The sequence below is a fragment of the Neofelis nebulosa genome, chromosome 12, assembly GCF_028018385.1.
Source record: "Neofelis nebulosa isolate mNeoNeb1 chromosome 12, mNeoNeb1.pri, whole genome shotgun sequence".
Taxonomy (NCBI): Eukaryota; Metazoa; Chordata; class Mammalia; order Carnivora; family Felidae; genus Neofelis; species Neofelis nebulosa.
This window is the reverse complement of record NC_080793.1, coordinates 93,424,212-93,449,090: the sequence shown is the minus strand read 5'-3', so window position 1 is coordinate 93,449,090 and position 24,879 is coordinate 93,424,212. Positions and strand designations below refer to the sequence as shown.

Sequence of the window (24,879 nt, the reverse complement as noted above, 5' to 3'; positions counted from 1 at the left end):
GGCTCCCTCCAGGCTCCCTGTGGAGGCCCAGTGAGCTGACCGGGAGGTGCCGCCTGGGACAGCGCAGCGCACACCTCGGCTGGTGGCCCCCGAGTCCCGCCTCGTGCTTTCCCCGAGTCCATCCTCACGGGGATGAAGAGGACCCCCCCATCCCTCATATTTCAACGGTCCCACTGGGACTCGAAGATGCTCCTCATAGCACGAGGCCAGAGCCCCAGAGCCTGTCCCCTGAGGCCAGGCCTTCTGCCCTCCCTCAGGCCCACACAGGGAGCCTTGGAGGAGCCAAGGAGGATGTAGCTCCCCCCCCAAGCCCCCCCTCCCCGCCCCAGCTCAGCCCCATGGCTGGACGCTGCAGGGAGGCAGAGGGCGGCTCCCGGAGAAGACGGGGCTGACTGCAGACTGCACTCTGGAAGATGGTTGTGGTGCAGAGGGCGCCCATCCCTGGATGTTCAGGGACGCGCACGGTGACCGCAAGCCCCTGGAGGCCCCTCCCAGACCCCTTCCCTCCGGCCAGGGCATCTCCATGCAGCGGCCCAGACGCATTTCCCAGCAAAACCATCTTTATTCCCACGTACACGCAGCGCCCCTGGGGGCTGCTGCCACCCCGCCCGCAGTCGTGCCCTCCCCCTCTCCCCCCAGCCAGGATCAGCACTGAAGGGTGGGCCCAGGGCTCCCTAGGGGCTGCAGTGCTGCTTTTTCCTCCTCCCTGGGACAAAGGAGCCACACCTTCTCTTTGGAGGCAGAGAGGGCCGAAGCAGCCCCACGGCCAAGGCCCGCACCGAGCCCCTGAGGCTGGCCCCTGCGAGGGGCGTCTTGCCGGCAGCGGCCAGACCCGCACGCAGAGCCCGCTTTCTGGACTTGGCAGCTGGGGGAGCGGCTGGGCTGCGGCCTATTCTCTGAGCAGCGGGGGCCTGGGGAGCTCCCCGCGGCCCGCGCCCTCCAGGGCTGGGGAGGCCCGGGGCCGGAGCAGGACTCTGGGAGAGCCCCCACGGCAGCAGGCTGTGCCGAGAGGCCAGGAGGAAGGCCAGGCTGGGCAGCTCCTCCTCGTCCTCACTGGACCCATCTGCTGGCCCGCCAGGCTCCCTAGCAGGGGGCGCCTCTCTGAACACGGGGGCATCCCTGGGGTCCGGCCGAGGAGGGGTGCGCCCTGGCCCCTGGGGAGGAGAGGAGAGCCCACCAGCCCGGAGGGCAGGCAGCTCCTGTTGTCCTGGAGACGCGGCAAAGGATCTGGGTCTGCACGGGTGCGCGTGTGCCCGGCTGTGCCTCCGGAGGTCCTGGCACTCGCTCTCTGCTGGGCAGGCCTCACGGCTGACCCCTGGCCGGGCCCTGGCCTCACCCTCGGGCCCGGAGCCCAGTGTCGCTGCACAGTGACTCGGGGTTGTGGGCACACCGTCCTCCACCGCCAAGGCCACCAGTCTCTTCTCTACCAGCTGGGAGGACGGAGGTGACGGTGACTGGCCAGCACGGGAGTGCGAGAGGGGAGGTGGGACGGTGGCATGGGGGGCGGGGGGTGGCAGGAGGGGACGGGTGGCCCGTGAGGCCCTGGCTCTCCTGATATCCCCCTGAGTCCCTCCCTCCCTCCCCAGGCTCCCCATCCTGTAGATGCCATTCTCTGCTCAGTACCTGCCCTGGAGCTCCTGGAGCTCGCCTCCCCAGTGCCATGCCTCCTAGGCAGGGGAGCGGGGGACCGCGTCACGTGTGCCTTTGTGCTGCGTGCCCCCCCTTCCCCTGGCTCACCTGGGTCCCCTCCGTCCCCTGGCTCGGGTCCTCTCCTGCGTCTCTCTTTGCCCCGCTCACCTCTGCAAGGGAGAGTCCTTCCTCCTGCTCCAATTGTTCAGCGAGGGCCAAAAGATCCAGCTGTGGTTCTGAAGAAAGCAGTTCTGCCAGGAATCGCGGGTGAAGGACTGCCTCCACCTGGGACAGAAGGAACAGGCTGTGGGCACCTTGGCAGGGGGCACCTGTGAGCCAAGGAGGACCCGGAGGGAAAGTGGTGACGTGAAGCCCCACCCCGCCTTCTGCACAAGGCAGGATGTTTGAACCATCATGGTCACTGGCTGCACACCCACGCAGACAGGCGCACACGCAGACAACACAATTTCACACATGCATACACAGAGAGAAAGCCTATACATACATACATACACACATACAAAAGCCACACAAACGCATATGCACACACCCCCCCAACACATATGTGCCCACACAGAGACACAGAAGCATTCAAATGGTAGACCCCAACATATCCTCACAAACATATGCATGCACACACAGACATGCACGTACACATACACAGGCCACACACAGACACCCACACAGGCTCACCCACACCTGTATACACATATGCATACACACAAGTACCCACAAGCACACTACACGCAGGCACACACATGCACATAAGCACATTCACACAAGTACACATACAAACAAACCCTTGCATGTACGTACATGCACACAAGTACACACACGCACACTACACGCAGGCACACACATGCGCACGTAAGCACATTCACACAAGTACACGCACATGCACACACATACATGTATGCACATGCACACAAGAGCACACACACATGCACCCTATACGCAGGCACACACACACGCACGTAAGCACGTTCACACAAGTACACACACAAACACTTGCACGTATGTACATGCATTCAAGTACACGACCATGCACACACATAAATGGACGCATATGCACACAAGTATACACACATGCATGCACACAAGTACCCACACGCACATGCACATAAGCACATTCACTCAAATACACACACATACAAACCCTTGCATGTACGTACATGCACGCAAGTACACACACGCACACTACATGCAGGCACACACACACGCACGTAAGCACGTTCACACAAGTACACACACAAACACTTGCACGTGTGTACAGGCACTCAAGTACATGCCCATGCACACACATAAATGGACGCATATGCACACAAGTATACACACATGCATGCACACAAGTACCCACACGCACATGCACATAAGCACATTCACTCAAATACACACACATACAAACCCTTGCATGTACGTACATGCACACAAGTACACACATGCTCGTAAGCACATGCACCCAAGTACACACACGTGCACACACACGTGCCTGCACACACACAGCTCAGGAACGAGGAACAGTGCTTGGTCCCAAAGGCCTAGGCACAGCCCCACTCCGGGTGTCGGAGTGGCAATGCCTGGGATCTTCCAGACGCCAGGCTGTGGGCCAGCCCACCTTGGTGATGAAGTCTTCCAGGGAACACAGCTTGTCAATGTAGCTGAGAAGACCCGGGTCCAGGTAGATGGAGTCCTCGTCCTGCTGTGGCTCCTCTCCGTCCTGTCCCCATTCACCCGCTAGCGCCCCCGGGGCTGAGCAGGCAGGCCCCAGCAGCCCCTCCATGATGTCCACGTACTCTCTCACAGCCTCAGGGGGGATCTCCTTGGGTGCCTTGGGCTGCGGGGGTCTGTGTGGCTGAGGGCAGGGTGGCTGGGCCCTGGAGCCGGCCTTCCTGGGAATGCAGGCTGAGGCAGAGCGGGAACGAGGGAGGAGGTGAGAGGGGCTCCAGCTTGCTTGTGGAGAGGGCAGGGTTTGGGGGACACTGATGTCGGTGGGGGCTGGGTCGGGGCCACCTGAAGCCACAGGCACCCTGGGACGGGGGAGCTGAGGGGAGGAGCATCTAATAGGGTCTCCTGTGAGCAACAGAGGACCCACCGATTCTCCAAGGGTCTCCCCCCGCAGCCCGCTTTCCAGGCAGAGATTCGTTGGGTCCCTTGACAGGGAGGTGGGAGAGTAGTCACCAACTTGGCCAGGTCAATATCTCACGGTGACAAAGGGCAGCTACGACCCCAGGCTCTCTGCGGCTGGTTTGGTTGAAAGACCAAGGCCCACGTGAAGCAGGAGACAGGACGTGGGGACGGCGACCTTCCCTAGGCCCCACTGCCTTTGGCCGCCAGCTCCCTTGGGAATGTGGGTGCTGTACCTGGCTGCCGGCCCCCCTCCAGGGCTGGGGACCCCTGGGTTCCAGGCTTGGGTGGGGCTGGAGCAGATGGGCCCTGGGCCACCTTCACCCACTGCAGCTTCTGAATCTGTATCTCCTCCTCTGCCTCAAACTCCATGAACCTGGGGGTAAGGAGACCCAGGCCACACTGAGGAGGGGCCCTGCCATGGAGCCCAGCAAAGGCGGAGGCCGTGGGGGGGACCGGAAGAGGCAGTGCCCGGCAGCGGCAGCCATGGTTCTGGCCCCCCAGGAGACAGCAGGCTGGCCGATCCAGCCCGGCCCAGCCACAGCGGGGGTCCCACCTCCCCGGGGTCGCAGGTTCAGCCCCCATCCTGAGACCTTCACATGGAGGCAGGGGTGGGTGTCGATCAGGTTGGGGTTGAAGCCTGGGCAGGTAGGTGAGGAGGACCCTGTGCTCAGCCCGGCCTCACGCCCACCGGCCTGGGGCTGGGACCCTGACTCACTTTCCTGCCATCTCGTAGTAGATGACCCGGTCAAAGTTGCTTCTGCACTGCCACTCCTGCACGGCCCGCCACACTCCCTCCTCCAGCGTCATGGTGGGCTTCAGGCGGGCCAGGGACCGAAGCACCGGGCTGCAAGCCCTCGGGGTCAGGCGGTGGCTGTGGCCTGGTGGCCCCCACCCTGCCCCACTCCCGCCCTGTGCAGCACGTGTCCCCCGCCCAGCGTGACTCAGTGCTGGCAGGTGACAGGCGGTGTCTGGCCGTGCAAACCAGCCCCCTCCAGGCGACCACTGTCACTGCCTCACACTGGGCAGCCCCGGGCCCTGGGCTCCAGGCTGACCACCCACCCGCACCTGGATCAGGGAGCTCTTTGACCCCGGACCCTGCGTTCCATACTGACGATACTGAGCGTGCCGTGCCAGGCAGTGATCCGGTCCCCCGGTCCCCTGCGGGAAGTGCCATCACCCCGTGTCCGGGGGGAGACCCCAGAGGACCCGCGCCGCACTGCCTTCCCAGAGCGGCACTGGCTCACACCCTCCTCTCCTCACCCTGAGGCCCCCGCCCTGGGCACACCCCAGGGTCCTGGCTGAGGGCAGCGGGGGGCAGAAGGCGCTCACATGAGAAAGCAGGAGAGGGCTTCGGCGTCGGGGCTCTGCGGGAGGTGCCTGCGGGCCAGGACCTTGAAGCACTGCCAGCGCCTGAAGTTCTCGTACACACTCTTGGGGCTACAGGAGTCCGCGGGCGAGGCCTTGGAGGGGCCGCTGGCCAGGCTGCCCTCCCTGGCAGCTGCGGGGGGCTGCGGCCCTGCGGTCACCGGGGGCACCATGGGGGCCAGCCGGACAGCCAGGGGGGGAACCTGAGGTCGAAGACCTGGGGTGGAGCCTCCCTTGCCGGCCCAGGTGCCCCCGACGGTTGGGGCGGACACGCTGCTCTCCGCTGCCGACGTTGCCAGGAACAGGGGTGTGGGACACGCAGCACCCCCACAGAGGGCCCCGGGAGGACTCCAGCGAACGGGGGCCTGGGTGAGGACGACGGTCTGAGTCTGGGGGGCATCTGCGGGCCCCCACTCTGACCTGACCTGCACGATGACGTTACAGGCCCGGGTCCCACCTGGGCCATGGACGGCATCTCCTGCCACCAGCGGTGTCCTGCAGAAAGTGGGCAGCACCACGGGGCTGCCAGGCGTGAACGGCGGGGTCACGTGGGGCGGCGAGCGCTGCCCCCGGGGTGACCAGTGCGAGGCGCCAGCAGCAGGTGGGGGAAACGGCTGTGCCGTCAAAGAAGACACGGACGCCTCCGGGTCCATGGCCACATGCGGTCCCAGCACTGGAGATGCTGTGGACAGAAGGGAAGGGCCGGATCGAGTCGGAGAATCGCAGCCAGGACGCAGGATCCTGGGCCTCTTTGCTCACTAGGGAGCAGAGTGGGGAATCGCGACACGGGAGGGACACTTACAGGAAAAGGTGCGGTTTGCAAGTGTCCTGGAGTGACTTCCATGCTCTGGCCTCCAGACGACAATTACTGTCCCCACCCTTCTCAACAAGACAGCCTGCCTGCCTGGAAGAGGCAGCCTTGGCCAGCACTGACTCTGGGAACCTCCCCAGGACCCCAGACACCACCCTCCATCCTCACGGGCTGTCCTCCTGGACGAGGGGCTGGGTGGACATCTGCCCTGTGGGAAATGCCCTCGGCCGGCTCCCAGGCAGCTTGGGTTCTGCTCCCAGGCACGTCCGAGTCACCTGAAGGGCCTTTGTGAACGGGCAGCGTCTAAACCATTTGGGCCCCTCTCCTGCTCAGACCCCCAAAACCTGACGCTCAGTGTAACTCCCTCCCTTTCTTCCTGTCCTAACATAAGAAAACAAACGCTTGTAATATCTTTCTCCCTATAAACGCGGCCTCCAAGCCCCCACGTAACCCCGTCTTAGGAACCCCCACAGCCCACACGCCGCACGGGCCAGGTTCTGCCACCGCTCAGCAGCTCGGATCCTGGGAGAGTGTGAGGCAGGCGTCATGTTCCCTGGTTCCTGTCACTCGCAGCCCACGGTGGCTACAGAAGATTAGCAAAGGGCAATGCAGAGGGGGCAGCGGGGCTGTTGGGGTGGGGGGACTCTGGAGCTGGGTCACGTGGGACTGGTTGTGGGAATGCAGGCTTCTGTGGTCTTCCCCTTCCAGCTCCAACAGTGAAAGTGAAGACACACGAGGAGCCCAGCATGAGCCCTGTGCCAGAAGGAAAAGGGGCTGGATCCTGTGCCTGTTCATGAAGAACCCATGCAGGTCCTCGTTCGGGAGGGCAAGGGACACACCTGCACATCTAACTGATCAACAGGTGTCCCACGACATGTGATACAACCAGAGAAGATGGTCCTCCCGTCCAGGCTCCCCTCCTACCCCCTGTAAGGAGGACTCAGCTTTCACAGATGCTGCTTGGGACACCCAACCACACTACACTCTGTTCCCCATCCACGGCACAGGGACGAGGAATACAAGCAGACCCTTCACCTCAAAGGTGGCTCCCAGGGCTGAGGGTTGGCCAGGAAACACTGGACAAGATGAAGCAGGTGGAAGGACCGCACGTCCTCAAGAGGAAGAGGGACCCAGAACAGCTGAGGAACCCAAGGCCTACCTTGGTTGAGGCCCCCGGATGCCCTGTCCCTGCTGAATCTACGAAAAGGGTCACCTGGGCTGGGGAGAAGTCAGCTCTGGGCTGGAAGGAGTGGAAGTCCTGGGCCGGAGGTGTTAGAGGAACTTCCAGCCCCGCTCCCGGGGAGGACACTGGCCATAAGACCGCCCCACTGAACCACGTCCTGGCTCAGACCATCTCCCCCCACATCCCTATCAGGCACTATGGAGACCCAGAATCTGCAGTCAAGTCCCTTGGAGGGTATGGTGGGGGAGGTCCAGGTGTCTGAGGAATACCACACCCGGCTGTCCTTTCCCTGGGACCCTGCCTGTGCCACCACCACGACACGGTGCCACCTCTCCTACAAACTGTCAAAGTGGTGTGTGACTCAGAGACACGCAGTGTGCCTGCCTCCATCTGTTGTCCACACCCAGGGCGTTTCCCCTACGAGGTCTCGACCCGGCCTCCTCCCCAGGGTCCTTGCAGGTTTCCACGGGCTCCCAGCCTCCCAGATGAGCTGTCCTTGGCCCCCACCCTCTTTCCCTACTCAACACCCACCCCCGCCCCCATGTGCCCCTGTCCAAGTGTCACATTTGAATCCCACGGATTTGAGGGATGGCAGGCACGCAGACACACCTGCCCAACCCACAGGCTTACCTCCTTCTGAAGCCATCCCCGCAGGCTTGGGGCAGGGACCACTGCTACCCTACAGCCACCACAATGAGAAATGTCGAGGCCAGGTCCCGGACAGCGACCTGCTCCAGCAGATGCTCGAGACCCAATTAAGGGGGGGAAAGTTTGAACGTAAACAGGGACAGAATGTAGGGCTCCTGACATTCTGCAGCGGGGGAGGGGCCGAGGGCCAGGGCCCTGGGTGGGGGTGGGGAGACATTCCCTGAGGGCTCTGGCAGGTAGGCAAGGACCACAAGTCCCTCTCAAATGGCACAGGGGCAACACAATTGCTGTGTGCCTTTTGAGGCAATTTATACAAGTTGCTCAGATTCTGAGCACCGAGGTGTTACTCGGTGGTCCTTTGCTTCCGTTTTCATCCATGGGCCGAGTTTGTGTCCCTCAACCCACTCTGCTTCCCACCTGGCTCTTGACTCACTTCAACCGAGGCCGGACTTTCTGAACAAGATTCAGAACATGTATTCTGATGAACACATGGGTCCTGAAGGCCGCATGGAACTGAGGTTCCAAATTAGCATGGTCTCAGCAGATCCTGCGTGCGTGCCTGCACATGGGTCCTTCTGTCCTCGCCGCCCTCCGGCGCTGGAAGCTGCTCAGACTCAAGCAGGACGGGCCTTACTAATGCTCTCCTCTGCTGGAAAGCCCCAGCCTATCAGACAAAGGTCGTGCAGCCTACACATGCAGGACCAGAAATCACTACTTTTTGTTTCCCAGCATCCTGTGCTGTCATTCAACATTGACTGTTAACATTTGTCCTTCTTTTAGTGGAATATCTCAAAGAATCAATAGCTTTGTGTGGTTCAATGTCAAACATACAAAGGAATATGCAGTGATGACTCTTCCTCCCACCTCTTACTCCTGGGCACCAAGCCCCTTTCTCGCAGGAAACCAGTGTTATCTGTGACGTTCAAATCTTCAGAGAGACGGATTATGCAACTAAAAGTACATGTCAGCTATTTTCATTTTCAAAAGATGCTTGTATTTTTTTCTCTGGCTAAAAGTTGACACATATTCCAAAACATGTGTGACTGTGCCCAGTGATTGACTTTATGCTGATACTCTGGCTCCTGTCCTTATTTCTGGAGACTGGATTCTGGGAACATGTAGTTCTACAGTCCTTTACATTTCAAGGACCCTGTAGAATAGGGTGGCTGGATTTAGCATATGAAATAATGGATGCTCAGTTGAGTTAGAATTTCAGGTAATAGGGATCAGCTTTTAGAATAATTGTGTCCCATGCAATATTTTGGATATAACTTTTAATGGAAATTTGTTCCCAGTTTATTTGAATTTTGCATTTAGCTGGGGTTCTGTACTTTATATGGCATCTCTACCCAAACAGTGTAATATATTCAGCTAATATTAGTCACCCTGTGAGAAAGAGAACTTGGATTAGGAGACTCAAGAGTGCTACTTTGAAAAAAAAAGAGTGCTATCTTGGCTCACCCACAAAATCATTTGCCTGCGCACGCACGTGCACACACACACACACACACAGTGTCTATAGGCTCTTTGGGTGATATGGAATTTGGAGGCGCCAAATATACAGAATTGAGTATCTGGAATTAATGGGACTAAGGACAGAAGTAAGGGTTAGGAAACCTTCCCCTCCCTAACATCCTACAGTCCTGGTTTTCCTAGGGGTTAAAATCAATCCCCATGAAATGGATGTGCACCTGTAATCTATCCCTGACGTCCAACCCCCATTCACACAACCAGCTTCCTCTAAGTTCTAATTGGCCAATGCTAGCCTGGAAGCCCTGCTCACGGGGTTGTGTATTTCCTGTCTGCATGAGAGACCCTTGTTCTTTGGAATCCATGCTCATCAGTGCATGTGGCCCCATCTGCATGAGAATCGTGGGAGCAGCTCTTGAAAGTCTTGTTTGATTCTTCTTTTCAAATTGCACATCAACATCAGTTTACTGGGAAGGTTCAAAATGATATGAAAGAGCATTGGACTTTTGTGTTGTCAGAAGAGAGGACTGTCAGGAAATTGGCCAAGGGTGACGAGGGTTAAGAATCTCAGTGGTTGTCACCAATGTCTTGGGAGACCTGCGTCACTCCTGCTATCACAGCAGTGCAGCTCCTAGGATGGCAGGGTGTTGGGGAAGGAAAGGGAGGTTTAGAAGGATGGCTCCACACTGAACACACACTGAAAAAGACTCCTGGTTAAGGCACTGAAACAATTCCTTGCCCCCTTCAGGAAAGTTGACTCCAAAGGCCACCACTGTGTGGAAACTGAACAGTGGACACCCTGATGCGGAAAGGCACTGGACTTTGAGTTCAGGACCTGGAGTTCCTCCCCTCCCCCTGCTCCGTACTAGAGTCATGTAGAGAGTCATTTCCCAATTCCTTTCCAATCTCCACACAGTTTTAAGTTTTCTCCCAACTCCCACCCTGACAGGGCCCAGGGATTATTTGTATTAGCACTTCTGGAGTGTAGGACCAGCCACCCAAAGCAGGTGAGCTCCACGGTGCGGCCCTTCAGGACATTCCCCGGCCTCTCCCACTCTGCAGTGTGGAAGGGACTCTCCACAGGTGCCCATCTTTGTGTTCTCTCTGGCAGCTGCTCTGAGCACGCTTCCTGGACGTGAGCTGGGGAGATGAGCTGAGAGCCATTCAAGCAAATCATAGTGAACTTTATTGCAAACATCCCAGCTGGGCATTGAAAAAGTGAACAACTTGGAGGCATTTCTCAAGACTTGAGCTTTTATCAGGGGAAGGCTGAAATGGGTTTCAAGCAACAGCTTTGTTTTAGAGAGTTTTGAGGCAAAATGCACTCAGGCACTCGTGAAAGCAGGGTCCTTCTTGTTTGCTCCCTTTGTCCAGTCAGTCAACCAATTATTGCTAAGATTCTCACTCATGGCTCAGAGGTAGGACTTGAGTGACCCTTCTCAGGGCCACTGATAAAAGATTACACTGCAGAAAAATTCTCTGGTCCCAATTCTGCAATCATTTTCGAACACTCTGAAATCTAGAGTCCAGAAGCAGATGGCATCAAATTAGCCCAAATGTAACTTGGGAAGACTGGTCCTAGGAGGGGGTAAGAGCATTCCTTTAGACCCTGATCTCTGGCCGTTCCTGCATTAACTTCTGAGACAAACCCATCTCTGGACACGGATCACAGGCCTCAGAAGAGGGGTGGCCTTCCACACAAGCAAGGACGTTAGCAGAGTGGGGGGTATCATGCTTGTGTCTCTTGGAGTCTGCAGCCCGTGGACTTGGGGGTGTGCCGTGCGAGGTTTCATCGTTCTGCTGTGGCTGAGAAATAGCACGGAGGTGGCAACTGGCCACGAAGAGGTTGTGGAGGTTGCAGCTTCTCCCAAGAATACTACAAAATCTGGTCAAGAAGTTGAGTCTTTTTCAAAAAATCAGTTGAAATTCTTCGCTGTTTTGAAAAGGAGGGAGGGGAGGGCAAATCGTTCCCAGCCCACCTGTGTGACTGCATCTGTCCAGCAGGATCAAAGGCAGAGCACAAGCCTCTAAGGAGACGTCCGTGCATCACACGTACTGAGCAGCCCGTGTATCAGCAGCTACACTAAGGAACCTAACCTGGCACAGGCAGTGCGTTCGGGAAACTCTGGGAAAGGAGGCGGGGAGGGAGGGGGCCCTTGGAGTGTTCCCCAGGTCTGCATTCTCCGCCTGATCTGTTCCTTCATGGAACCTTCGGGCTCGGGCGTCCAAGGGGCGCAGCACTTGTGGAAAGGCGGGGACGAGAAGAGGGACGGGCGGTCCCGGCCGAGGGCGGCCGTGGCCCCAGCGGAGGCCGTGGGGCTGCAGGTGCACCTGGTCCCTGACTCGGTGGGAAGGCCGCGTCAGAGGGCGCGGAGCGCACGTGTGCGGTGTTACAATCGCCAGTGCTGGCTTCACAGGCGCCGGCTCCAAGGCTGGACGCCCATAAAGAGTCCGTCCCGCCTGAGCTCGAGCCGCCCGAGTGGCTTCCCAGCGCGAGAGGGTCCCCTGGTGTCCCACCCCGCAGGGACCTCCAGGCGCGTCCCTGCGTGTCCTTTGCCCGTCCGCGCACGCCCAGGGGGGCGGGGCTGCAGCGCTCTGGACCCGCCCCCCCCCCCCCCCCCGGTGCCCGCCGCGTCCGTTGAGGGGGCGTGCCGGGGAGCGCGCGCGCGTACGTGGGGGCGGGGCTCAACGGCCCTGCCGGCTGGAGGCGGTGCCCTGCCTGGCGGCCTCGTGCCACCGTGACGCCAAGTCGAGGCCAGGGTCGCGCGCTGTTAGTCGCTCAGGCGTAGCCGCGGTCGCCGTGTTAAGGCCTTAACTTGTGTGCGCGCGTGTCACGTAGCAACCGGCCGCGTGGACGCTCGGCGACCGCCGCCGCGACGGTGAGCTGGCGCGCGAGTGTTTCGGGCGGTGTGCGGGTGTGGACCGTGCGGGGCTGAGACCGGTTCTTGGGAGTCGGCGTCGGCAGCGGGGTCCCGGGCAGCAGCGGCGGGTCTGGGGTCTCCGCCTCTGCGTCTCGACCCAGTGGTTCTGAAGCGGGTTCTCGGGCGTGTCGGCGTCGGCAGCGGGATCCCGGGCGGCGGCGTGTCTGGGGTCTGCGCCCCGGCGTCTCGACCCGGCGGTTCTGAGGCGGGTTTGCGGGCGTGTCGGCGTCGGCAGCGGGATCACGGGCGGCGGCGGGTCTGGGGTCTGCGCCCCGGCGTCTCGACCCCGCGGTTCTGAGGCGGGTTCTCGGGCGTGTCGGCGTCGGCAGCGGGGTCCCGGGCGGCCGCGCGTCTGGATGTGCGTCCCGGCGGTCGGGCTTCGGGGGCCTGGAGGGTGCGGTGGGCGGGTGGCGAGGGGCCGTCGTGGTTCCCCTCCGAGGGCGCGGGGCCGCCAGGCGAGCGGAGCACAGGTGGGGCCGCGGGAGCTTGTCCGCTGGGAGTGTGGCACGTGTGTTCGCACGCGTGGGGTAGTGCGGTCTCTGGGCGTTTGTGAGGGAGGGGCCAAGCGCGTGTGTGAGCGTGGGCGGAGAGTCGTGTGTGGACTCTGAGTGCCCAGCTCCTCGGGGAGCTGGCGGTTAGCTGTCGCTACTGTGGGGAATGTGCGACTGTTTCCCCCTCTGACTCGGGGTCCGGTGCGAGTCGCGGCGGATTTGGAAGGATTAGGCGCACGTGCGTAGGGGCAGGGTTTGGACGGCGCCTGCGTGTGTTAGTTTCGGTAGGTGGCGTGCTGTGTGTTACTCGGCCGGTGTCGCAGGACCACGTGGTTTAGGGTTCAGTTTCTTTTCCTGATTGTCGGCAGCTGTGTATCTATCCCTCACCAGCTACAGGAATTATCCAAGTTGTTCGCAAGGTGTGAAGGTTTTAGGAGCATTCCAAGGGTATTTCTTTGGATAGTGGAGCTGTGTGTGTGTGTTGGTGTGTAGAGGGCAAGTCCGTGACTCTTTCATGGCGTCGGGGGTGGGGGCGGGGGTTGATGTGCCCTCGTGATGTGGGCTTGTGTGAAGCGTTGGGGTGTGCTGGAAGTGACTTGTGCCGGCTCGGGATGGTGAGTGGTGCGCATCTGTTCCTAGTTCCGTGTTTAGTGTCAGCAGGCGGGTCGCTTGAAGGAGTCAAGCTGCGAATGCTAGGTAAAAGCCACAAAGGAAGCCTTTCCCTCCTTTCTCCGGGAGCATTTTCTTGAGCATTTACGAGCACACCACCGGTCTGTGTGGGTGGATGGATGGATGGATGGATGAGCGAAGCAAGCATGTTCAGGCATCGTTGGGTGTTGGGGGGGGGGGGGTGACTCTGTGAATTGTGAGTGGAGCTTCCGGAGCTGTGGGCCCTTGTATGTGTGCACCGAGCCTGGTCATTCTGAACCGTTGCGTCACTCCTAATCAGGTTGGCCCACTGGTTAGGGCCAAAGCATCCCTGTAAACATTGGTGATGTGCAGATAGGTTGGGGGTGTCTGTTAGGTGGGTGGAGACTCCTTCAGCACCTGCGGTCCTGGCATCTGGGTCCCAAGTGGGATGGCCTGGTGGGCATCGATGGCTGTCGGTGCAGAACCTTCACCAGTGTGTTGTCGGTGTGATGGGGATTCCTGGACGGGAGGTCGGAAGGTCTGCTCTCGCGGGCACCCCCCGCAAGTCACCCGGGAAGCTACGGGCACTGCTGTCTCCTCTGGGGTATGGCTGGTAGGCAAGGACACCCTCCACGTGGGTTCCAGGTGGTGACGGTCTGTAGAAACACGTATCTGCGAGAGCAGCTGCCCCAGGTGGTGGGGGATTTGGGCGATCATGCTGGTCAGCCATGTCACTAGTTCTCAACCAGCTCATCTCAGTGGAAGCCTGAGTCCTCGGTGCTCGGCAGGACCTCTGGGGGCGGGGTGGGGGGGGGGTCAGTGAACTGACAAGCCTGGAGTTGGGAGGCTTTGTCCCTGCAGAAGGGCTGGGGGCTGAGACCCGGGGAGACTGGGATGTTCTGGTCTGGGTAGGTATGGCTGTGATGTTCCAGAACCCTGTAGGGTATGCTCTCTTTTCTTTTCGAAGGTTCAGGATGCTCCTAGTCCTGGGAAGCTTATCTCAGCTTCATGTTTCTCTGATGGGATGACCTGATGCTCTTTCTCTCCGTCCACATGGACCTGCAGACCCACCAGAGGGTTCAGTCAGTATGGCCACCAGCTGACCACGTACACAGCTGCCTCCTGCCTCCCCCTCCCTTGGACCCACCCAAGCCTTTCTGGGCCTTCCTTATGGGGAGTCTCCCACTGGCCTCTTCTCCCTCATGGTGGATCTCCCTCCAGCAAAAGGTGCCGACGTCACCTTCTTGAATGCCCCAATACCACCTCTCTTAGCACTAGCGGATTCCTAGGGCTCTCACTGCCTCCTTTGTAACGTATCCCCAATAAAGGGACAGTACGGTACGTTAATTGCATTGTGTTTTGTCGGCAAAATGGACCTTTGCCTGTTTTTTGTATTTTAAAACATTGTATGTTCTCAAAAGAACATGATGTGACACATGCAAGGTAGACGTTCTTGGGTTCCTTTAATTTGTTTTGTTTTTGATATGGGAAGATGTAGACCCTGAGCTTTAGGGGAGAAGAACAGGAGTGTCTCGATATCCCAAACCAGCACTGAAAACGCCCCACTCACGTGGAATGGATGGAAATGTCTGGAATGGCTGAGGCCGATCACAGCTGGTTGTTCTGGGGCCACTGGTGTTTTGGAGTGTACGTTACGGCACGTACCCTGTGTTCCCCCATCTCTCCCTGGGCAGAAGGGATCCTCTGTTCCGCACGGAGCGGCCCCTTTGGCCAGGCCATTAGGAGCTCCCACCCCTTGTACTTCGCAGCAGTTGGTGGGGATAAAGGAGCTGAACGCTCTCATCCACACTGGGCTTTGGGGGCTCAGGAGCCCTGCAGCAATGCAGGAGTGGGTCTGAGGACACCCAAAAGGTGGCTGCAGAAAGGAGGCTGCTCTGATGTCTGCTGTAGGAGCTGCGCGTCCAAGGGCTTAGAGCCTGCAGAGACTAAGCAGAACGGGGTCAGTGGGACTAGGAACAGAGCAGGGAGAGGATGGGAATCAGGACGGGGCTGGAGGCAGGCTTTGACTCCGCTGGGAGAGGAGGAGGAGGGAGCAAGTCAGGGGATGAAGTCCGCCACCCTCATCCCTCCGCCAGGCCCTGCTCCTGTGGCTGCTCCTGGTTAGGGACCCTGAGAGAACGTTAGCTTGGAGGTCAGCGGTCTAGCTCCTTCCCGAGGCTCACTCACGCTTTAAACAACAAACGTGTCCATGGTGCACCCTGGTTAGAAATGCAGCGTTTAAGGAAGCTCAAGGCCTCTTCCTTGGGAGCGCCCCAGAAACAAAATTAGAAACAGTAACCGGTTTTTAATAAGTTGCATATCGGTGCTTGTAGCCTCTCCTCCTTCCATGCGCAGAGATCAGAGTTTTTGGTCAAAGTGCTGACTGGACATTGGCTGATGCTGTGCATGTGTGTGTGTGTGTGTGTGTCCGTGATGCAGCTCTGTGTTTAGTATCTGTTTTCTCCACTGGAAAGTAAGAGCCAGAAGAGGAGTCTTTACCGTGCTTGGTAAATACTTGTTGTAGCTTGGATTCTTCCGAAAACAGACCTGAACACAGAGTTTAGGGAACAGGATGTTTACTAAACAGCACCTGTGAGGGAAGAAACAGAAAGCAGGATTGGACCCATCGATCTCTCCCCCAGACTCCAGCACAGCCTGTGCTTCCCCCACTGAACTCTCTTTCAGAGCTGTCTGTCCTCAGTTGGAGGAGACCGGCCAGGCCGCCATCAACCCGTGGGACATATGCCTTCCTGGAAAGGGGATGCCCCGTGGTGAGGCCACTGTGTGTAGCTCGGCAGTCCCTGAAGGAGCCGGGAGTCGACACTGCCTCCCGAAGGCACCCTTGTCAGCGGGGGACACAGGGCCTTCCCTGGAAAGAGGGGCAGGTGATACTTGCCATTGTCACCAACTCATCCCCATCGCAGTTTCTGTATATAGATTCTGAGTGTGTGGGTGTCTTCAGGTGGTGGAAATTGTGTAAGTGCGCATCGGTGTTGTGAATATTGTGAATGTTTGTACGAGCATGGAGTTTTTGTGTGTGAAGTTGGGGAGCGTGTAGGTTTGCGCTTGTGTCTGGGGGGGGGGGGCATTGGATGGCCCTTGTATGTTGTGCTGAGGATTGTTGGGGGTCCCGAGCTGGTAGATCGTATTAAGAACCAGTCTTGGATTAAGACCTCCTTCAGCCGGTCATACCCACGCGGCCTCAGCAGGGAGCTCCCTCAGCACCTGAGCAACACCGTGGGGAAGTGAAAAGCACAGGGTGGTTTGATCGAACGCACAGTTTCAGCACACCCGCCTCCCTCAAAGGAAGGAGAGTCACAAGATTTACTTCCAGGTCCCTGTAACGGGCGTGCAGTGAGCAGGGGAAGGGCAGTTGTCCATCTTGGGTCACAGCCAGCAGACGTAGAGTGCAGGGTAGCAAGCACCTAGTACTGCCAGGTGGTTGGGTGGAGGTTGCTCGCTTTTCACGGGCTCAGCTCTGGAGGGTTACTTTCCAAGGTGCCCTAGGAAAAGCAGAGTGGGAGCTTGGGGTGGGAATTCTAAGCTCAGGCCCTTATCGAAATGTCCAGACTGGGTGTGAGCAGGCTGTCCTGCTGTAGTCACGCGGGCAGCACCTCATGAGGGCGGTTTTCTCACTGTGAGACTGGAGCTCTGTACGCGTGTGTGCCGGTGACGTGAGGGTGTGTATGCGCTGGGGTTGTGTGAATTCCTGTGAATATTCAGGGTGCTTGCAGGAAGTTTGTGTGGTGTGTTGAGTGTATATAGTACAGGCTGAGTTGTGTGTGTGAATTCAGTGTTTAGTGAGTCATCTTTTCCTTTAAAAACTTACTTAAATTCTGGCTAGTTAACATGCAGTGCAATATTGGTTTCAGGAGTAGAATTCAGTGATTCATCCCTTACGTCTAACACCCAGGGCTCATCCAAAGTGCCCTCCTTAATACTCATCACCCATTTACCCCACCCCCGTCAACCCTCAGTTTGGTTCTCTGTCTTTAAGAGTCTCTTATGGTTTGCCTCCCTGTGTATTTCCCCCCCTCCCATATGTTCATCTGTTTTGCTTCTTAAAACCACATATGAGTGAAATCATAGTGAGTAATCTAATATATACATTTGAGGATTGGGGGTTGCTTATGTATGTGTCTGGATGCATGTGCAGTTGGGACACGAAAGGTCGCGTATGTGTATGTTTCTATTTGTAAGGGGTCCATAGTGTGTGTGAGGAATTTCGAAGGGTTCCTGTGTATTTTGAGAGGTTTAAGGGATTAGTTCTATATATTCAGTACTTTTATTTTTCTGGAGGCCTCGGGTTGGGACAGCGGTTGGGGGGACTGTTGTATGTGTGTGTGTTTTGTGTTTGGAAGGAGGCTGGGGAGAAGCAATGTGAATCAGGACAAAGAAGGTTGTGGAATAGCTTGTGGGTATATGGGGGTATGAGATAGTTTGGGGTAATTTTAAGGATGTGTAGGGATTGTATATGTGTGATTTGGGGGGCAAGGAGAGCTGTGTGTATACAGGTGGTGTGGAATGGTGTGTGGGTGGGTGTGGGTGCGTGTGGTTTGGCTGGGTGGTGTGGCTGGTTGTGTGCATTTTGACACTATGGTGAATATGTGTATGTGCGTTTCAGAAGAGGTAGAGTTATGCATTTTAATGCTTCATGTGTTGGTTTTGTGTGTGTTTGCAATATCAGTGTTATACCTGTATTCATGCATCCTGTCAGGGTAAGAATTTAGGGAGTGGAGGGATTTGGGAGATTGGGGTTGTTAGTGTATTGGGGTGTTTTGAGTGGTGTGTGCATAATTGAGGGGTGTAGACATGGTATTTATAGGTTCTCAAGAGGGAGATGGGTGTACGTTTGTATCAGCATGGTAAGGTCATTGTTTTTTGGGGGGAGTGACCATTTAGGAGAAGGTAGGAAACCCTGTCTGTGTCTGTCTGAGGGTATTTATGTATTTGAGCTTTGAAAGCATGCCTATGTGGATGTTCACAGCTCTAGGGGACTGTGTGTGGTATATGTGGGATTAGAGGATTGTGTCTAACGTTAAGGAGTATGTGAGTTTGGTTTTAATGTATTCAGTTATTGTTGGAGGGTTTGTGTGCATTGCATTGGGGTTTTATGAGGTTGAGTGGATTTTTTGGGGATATGGGGATGGTTGGAAGTGCATTTTTTTAGTTAAAAATTTTTAAATGTATGTTTGTTTTGAGAGAGACAGAGGCAGAGTGTGAGCGGGAGAGGGACAGACAGAGAGGGAGACACAGAATCTGAGCAGCCTCCAGGCTCTGAGTTGTCAACAAAGAGTCCGACACAGGGCTTGATCCCATGGACTGCAGGATCATGACCTGAGCCGAAGTCGGATGCTTAACTGACTGAGCCACCCAGGTTCCCTGGGAGTGCATTATTTTATTGAAGACCATAGCTGTAATTTTATTGGGGCTGAGGGTTCATGTATATTTGGGGCATGAGGGTTCTGGGTACACAACCAGGCATCTGATAGGTAGAGGGTTTGTGTGTTTGAGGATGTGTGGAGCTCTGTGGGCCTGTTTGATGGTGGCACAGATGACTGTGACTGGGTGGAGTGTCTGTTGGCCTGGGAGTGGGATATGGGGCTGTATTGGTGGCTGTAAGTCTCCCCCATGTGTACTGACCCTTGTTTGTTCTGACCTTCTGTGACTTGCCGTCATCCTGTCTCTTCTCTAGGGCAGCCATTCCCCTGGAACTGTCCGCAGTCTTCTCATTTTCACCTGGGTTGGACTGGAAATATCACTTCTGCTGGTGGCTGGATGCAGAATGGGGCTGAGTCCCCCAGGAGTCCTGTCCTCAGTGGGGTGGCTGGTAGGTCAGGACTTGCCCTCCAGGAAGTCAGACATGACCAGTCCTCTCCAGAATGTGCTGGCAGGACTGACCTATTGGATGGACTCTGCTAGGAGTAAAGTAGACCCAGACCGTTCTGAGAGAGAAAGCTGTTTCCTCCCTTGGGTGGCTCCCACTGGAGCAGGCATGGCATAGAACTTCAATAGACTGGCTGTAAAATTATAAACGGTGACCTTTTTAGAATGCAACATGTTTCCCGTTATCCAAATATTGACAGCCAAAACTCTTGGTGTCCTAAACTGTTGAAGAAAGAGCAGAGCCAAACTGAGTGCCCAGCTGTGTTTATCAGGCTCCATTGAAAATGCAAATTTGCATCATCACTGCATCACTTGAGTTTCTAGTGTGTGCAAGGCACTGTGTGGAGTACTTTCACATGCATGTGTTCCAAATCCATAAAAACCCCACTAGGTGGAAACATTAATTGTTTCACTTTTGCAGGTGATGAAGTTGATGTTCAGAGGTGGGCAATCATGATGAAGCACCTTGTATGTGCCAGAGTATCAGTCATACTTGTTAACCCCTCCCAACAGACTAAACATAACCCTGATCAATGCATCCGGATGCCAGGCTTTGAAGACACAAAGTAGATCCCAGCAGCGGAATCTCTGTTTTTATCTAGTAGTTTCAGGTCTTAAGTCTTTTTTATCCATTTAGAGTTGATTTTTGTGATGGAAGTTGAATAAGGGACCAGTTTCGCTCTTAAGCATGTTTTCCCATCACCATTTATTTATTAGAGACTACCCTTTCCCCACTTTGTGAGTTCTTGGAATCCTTCTTGAAGATCACACTATAGATGGATTTATTTCTGGGCTCTTGGGTCCATTTACCTGTAGGTCTATATGGCAGTACTGTATTATTTTGATTATTGTGGCTTTGTAATATATTTTGAAATCAGGAAATGTGATGCCTCAGGCTTTGCTCTTGTTCAAAGTTGTTTTGGCTCTTCAGGATCTGTGGTTCCCTATAAAATTTTGGATTGTTTTTCTATTTCTGTAAAGATTCCATTGGAATTTTAATAGGGATTGCATGAAATCGATAGGGCACTTTAGGCAGTATGGGCATTGAAACAATATTTTTTTGGATTCTATATTTTTTATTTCTGCTCTGATCTTTATTTTTTCTCTTATTCTGCTGGCCTTGGGGTTTCTTTGTTGTTCTGCTTCTAGTTTGTTTAGGTGTGCTGTTAGATACTGTATTTGGGATTTTTCTTGTTTCTTGAGATAGGCCTGAATTGTAGTGTATTTTCCTCTTAGGACTTGAGGCATCACTTTTTATTGCATCCTCTTTCCCTTCTGATTTTCTTGTTTCAAGTCCTCTTTACTTAATTAATGTAGTTAAGGGTGTGTTGAATTTATCTTTTCAAGAATCACCACTTAGTTTTTAAAACTTTTTCTGCTGTTTTTTCTGTTCTTTACTTGATATAGTTCTGTTGTAATCTGTATTCTTTCCTTCCTTCTGCCAACTTGAGGATTATGTTTTTCTTTTTTTCCTTAGGTCCTTGAGGTGTAAAGGTAGGTTGTTGATTTGAGGTCCTTTTTATTTTATTGTTTTGATAGAGGCATTTCTGACTATAAACTTCCATCTTAGTACTTACTGCCTTTGCTGCATCCTGTGAGTTTGGGTGTGCTGTGTTTCTTTGAGTTTGTCTTGATACACTTTTTCAATTCCCTTCTGATTTCCTCTTTGAGCAAATGGTTGTTCAAGAGCGGGCTGTTTAGTTTCTACATTAGTGAATTTGTTTTGTTCGTTTGTTTGTTTTTGCTGCTAGTGATTTCTAGTTTCATTCCCTTGTGGTCAGAAAAGATCCTTTGAATAATTTTGATCTTCTTAATTTAAGATCTGTTTGTAGCTTAACGTATTATTTATCCTGGAAAGCGTTGCTTGTGTACTAGAAATGAATCTTTGCTGCTGTTGGATGGAATATGAGTTCTGTGTATGTCTATAAGGTCCATTTGATCTATAATATTGTTCAAGCCAACTGTTTCTTTACTGATTTTCTGTCTGGATATTCTGTGTTATTATAAGTGAGTTTTTGAAGTCCCCTAACATCATTATAGTGCAATATAATACGTCAGCATTTACTTTATATGTTTAGGTGCTTGGATATTGGGTGTACATATGGTTGTTATATCTTCCTGTTAAATGGACTCTTTAATCATCATATACAGACCTTTTATGGTCTACAGAAAGTTTTTGACTTAAAATCTATTTTGTATAAAACTCCTGGTTGTTTTTTGGTGTTGTTTTTTTTTTTTTTTTTTTGGTATAAAAACTCCTACTTTGTTTTGCTTACTATTTTTTTTTAATTTTTTTTTAATGTTTATTTCTTTTTGAGACAGAGAGAGACAGAGCATGAATGGGGAGGGTCAGAGAGAGAGGGAGACACAGAATCTGAAATAGGCTCCAGGCTCTGAGCTGTCAGCACAGAGCCGGACGCGGGGCTCAAACTCACGGATGGCGAGATCATGACCTGAGCCGAAGTCGGACGCTCAACCAACTGAGCCACCCAGGCGCCCCAAGTTTTGGTTACTATTTGAATGGGGTATTGTATCCTTTTCCATCCCTTAACTCTGAGTCTATATAGGTTTGAATATAAATGAATATCTTGGAAGTAGTGTATACGTGTCATCCTTGAACTGCATGAATTTGAACTACATGGGTCCATTTTTTCTCCACATTCTTGCCAACACCTGTTTCTTGTGTTGTTGATTTTAGCCATTCTGACAGGTGTGAGGTGATATTGTAATTTTCACTTCCCTGATGATGAGTGATGATGAGCATCTTTTCACGTTGGCTATTTGGATTTCTTTGGAGAAATGTCTGTTCATGTTTTGGGCCCATTTTTTAAATATTAAACTTATTTAAATTCAAGTTAGTTAACATACCGTGAAGTATTGGTTTCAGGAGTAGAACCCAGTATGATTTATCACTTACATATGACACTCAGTGCTCATCCCAACAAGTACCCTTCTTAATGCCCATCACCCATTTAGTCCATTCCCCCCCAGCTCCCCTCTGTTAACCCCCAGTTCTCTGCTATGGTTTGCCTCCCTCTATTGTTCCTTCCCTTCCCCTATGTGGATCTGTTATGTTTCTGAAATTCCACATAGGAGTGAAATCATATGATATTTGTCTTTCTCTGCCTGACGTTTACTTACCAAATACACTCTAGTTCCATCAGCGTTGTTGCACGTGTCAAGATTTCATTCTTTTTCATCGCAGAGTAATACTCCATCGTGTGTATGTGTATATGCGCATCTTCCATATCCAGCAGTCAGTGGACGTTTGGGCTCTTTCCATAATTTGGCTGTTGTTGATAATGCAGCTATAAACATTGGGGTGCGTGTGCCCCTTTGAATCAGCATTTTTGTGTCCTTTGGATAAATACTTAGCAGTGCAGTTGCTGGGTTGTAGGGTAGTTCTGTTTTTAATTTTTTGAGGAGGCTCCATACTGTTTTGCAGTTTGCTTTCCCATCAACAGTGCAAAAGTGTTCTCCTCTTTCTGCATCCTCACCAACATCTGTTGTTTCCTGAGTTAATCTTAGCCGTTCTGACAGGTGTGAGGTGGTATCGTGGGTTATTTGCTTTTTGGGTGTTGAGTTTTATAAATTCTTTATAGGTGTTGGATGCTAATCCTGTATTGGATATGTCATTTGCAAATATCTTCTTTTTTTTCATATTTTAATGTTTATTTTTGAGACAGCACAAGCAGGGGAGGGCAGAGAGAGAGGGAGACACAGAATCCAAAGCAGGATCCGGGCTCTGAGCTGTCAGCACAGAGCCTGACGTGGGGCTCAAACTCATGGACCGCGAGATCATGACCTGAGCCGAAGTCGGATGCTTAACTGAGTCATCCAGGTGCCTCAAAACCCACAAAATTTGAATAAAGCCATCCCGCAGTGAATTCGGATGTAAAGTTTGCTTTAAATACTTCTTTGGGGAAGACAATACCATGCTGCTACTCAATTAAAAGAAACATTTTTACAGTCTTGACGTCTTTTATTGTTTTTACATTTATCACGCCATGAATTCATAGGGAATGGGTTCCAACAGCTCAGGCTCCTTTCCATTGGCTCTCTCAAAGTGTGCTTCTGTGGGTGGGGCAGGCTGGCGCTTCAGTTGAACCCAAGTACCTTTCTCCTGGGCTTCCTTCTTTTTCTGATCATTTTCCTTCACACACTTCAGGAAGCTGTCTCGGCTCTTTGAGTGCTTAATGTGCTCGATTCGTACATTAATTCTCTTAGCAAGAATCTTGCCCTTAACTTGTTTGTTTACAACAGTGCCAACAGCGTGGTGCTGGGTAACATTGTAGACTCTTCCAGTTTTGCCATGGTAACATTTGTGGGGCATTCCTTTTTGAACAGTGCCCATTCCCTTGATGTCCACAATATCACCTCTCTTGTAGATTCGCATGTATGTTGCCAAAGGAACACCTCCATGTTTTCTAAAAGGCCTAGAGAACATATAGCGAGTACCTCTCCTCTTTCCTTTTGTGTTGGTCATTTTGGCGCATTACTGGACGATGGCGGTTCTGGCCGAAAGGCAAGTATCTTCGAAAGGTTGTCTTTTAGTTTTGTTGGTTTTTTTCCTTCACTGTGCTGAAGATTTTCATTTTGATATAGTTCCAGTAGTTTACTTTTGCTTTTATTTCCCTTTCCTCAAGAGGTATATCTAGAAAGAAGCTGCTATGGCCTGTGTCAAAGAAAATACTGCCTGTATTCTAGGATTTTTAAGGTTTCAGGTCTCACATTTAGGTCTTTAATCCATTTTGAAATCGTTTTTATGTATGGTGTAAGAAGATGGTCCAGTTACGTTCTTTTGCATGTTGAGCCCAGTTTTCCCAACACTGTTGAAGAGATTGTGTTTTCCTATTGGATGTTCCTTCTTGCTTTGTCAAAGATTAATCGACCGTATAGTTGTGGGTTTATTTCTGGGTTTATGTGTCTCTTTTTATGCCAGTACCATACTGTTTTGATTACTGTAGCTTTTTGATAGAACTTAAAGTCCAGATTGGCCATGCCCTCCAGCTTTGCTTTTATTTTTCAAGATTGGTTTGACTGTTCAGGGTCTTTTGTGGTTCGATACAAATTTTAGGACTGTTTGTTCTAGTCCCGTAAAAAATGCTATTAGTATTTTGATAGGGACTGCATTAAACGTATAGATTGCTTTGAGTAGTATGGACATTTTAACAGTATTTGCAGATGACATGATGCTGCATACAGAAAATCCTAAAGACGCCACTGAAAAACTGCTACAGCTGATAAATGAGTTCAGTAAATTTGCAGGATACAAAATAAACGTACAAAAATCTGTTGCATGTCTATACACCAACTGTGGGAGATGCAGGAGAGAAGCATCGAAGGAAAAGACTTCAGAAGGGAAGGGCTGGAGAAGGTGCAAGGCCTTAGGACATGTTTACACAGCTGACCACGGCTGCGACTAGTAAGGAACGCCTAAAGCCATTAACACTGTCAGGGCCAGATCCTCCTTCACACCTGACCTTTCGTAGTGTTATAGAAACCAACTAACTCGAAATTCAACCTTGAAAAACTGAACCATTAGATGGATTAACACACTTGCTTAGCTGACTTTATGCACATAGTCTTTATCGATTATCCTAATGAAAAGAAGCTTCATTGTGGAGTCAGGGCCTCATTCCGACTTGAGTATGAGGACCTTCACTTAACTGCACTTTGTTTGCGACTCCGGCCATACTCCTTGCCACGACCAACAAG

At 53.4% G+C, this 24,879-nt stretch overlaps 2 protein-coding genes and 1 long non-coding RNA gene across 3 annotated transcripts; all 3 read right to left on the bottom strand.

Annotated features, from left to right (window-relative positions):
* Positions 1-555: 555 nt before the first annotated feature.
* LOC131492196 (NUT family member 2G-like) lies at positions 556-7,849 on the bottom strand. The gene is made up of 7 exons (XM_058695906.1): positions 7,746-7,849; positions 5,086-5,803; positions 4,472-4,600; positions 3,990-4,129; positions 3,245-3,531; positions 1,798-1,914; positions 556-1,430 (listed from the first exon to the last, which is right to left on the bottom strand). The coding sequence occupies exons 1-7, from the start codon at positions 7,759-7,761 to the stop codon at positions 675-677; spliced, it is 2,163 nt and encodes a 720-aa protein (XP_058551889.1). The 5' UTR covers positions 7,762-7,849; the 3' UTR covers positions 556-674.
* Positions 7,850-10,396: 2,547 nt separating this feature from the next.
* LOC131492195 (uncharacterized) lies at positions 10,397-11,558 on the bottom strand. The gene is made up of 2 exons (XR_009251929.1): positions 11,213-11,558; positions 10,397-11,136 (listed from the first exon to the last, which is right to left on the bottom strand). It is a non-coding gene; the product is annotated as an uncharacterized LOC131492195 (long non-coding RNA).
* Positions 11,559-23,110: 11,552 nt separating this feature from the next.
* Positions 23,111-23,662, bottom strand: LOC131492194 (large ribosomal subunit protein eL21-like). The gene has a single exon (XM_058695905.1). It carries the CDS (start codon positions 23,645-23,647, stop codon positions 23,162-23,164), a length of 486 nt encoding a protein of 161 aa, XP_058551888.1. The 5' UTR covers positions 23,648-23,662; the 3' UTR covers positions 23,111-23,161.
* Positions 23,663-24,879: the final 1,217 nt, after the last annotated feature.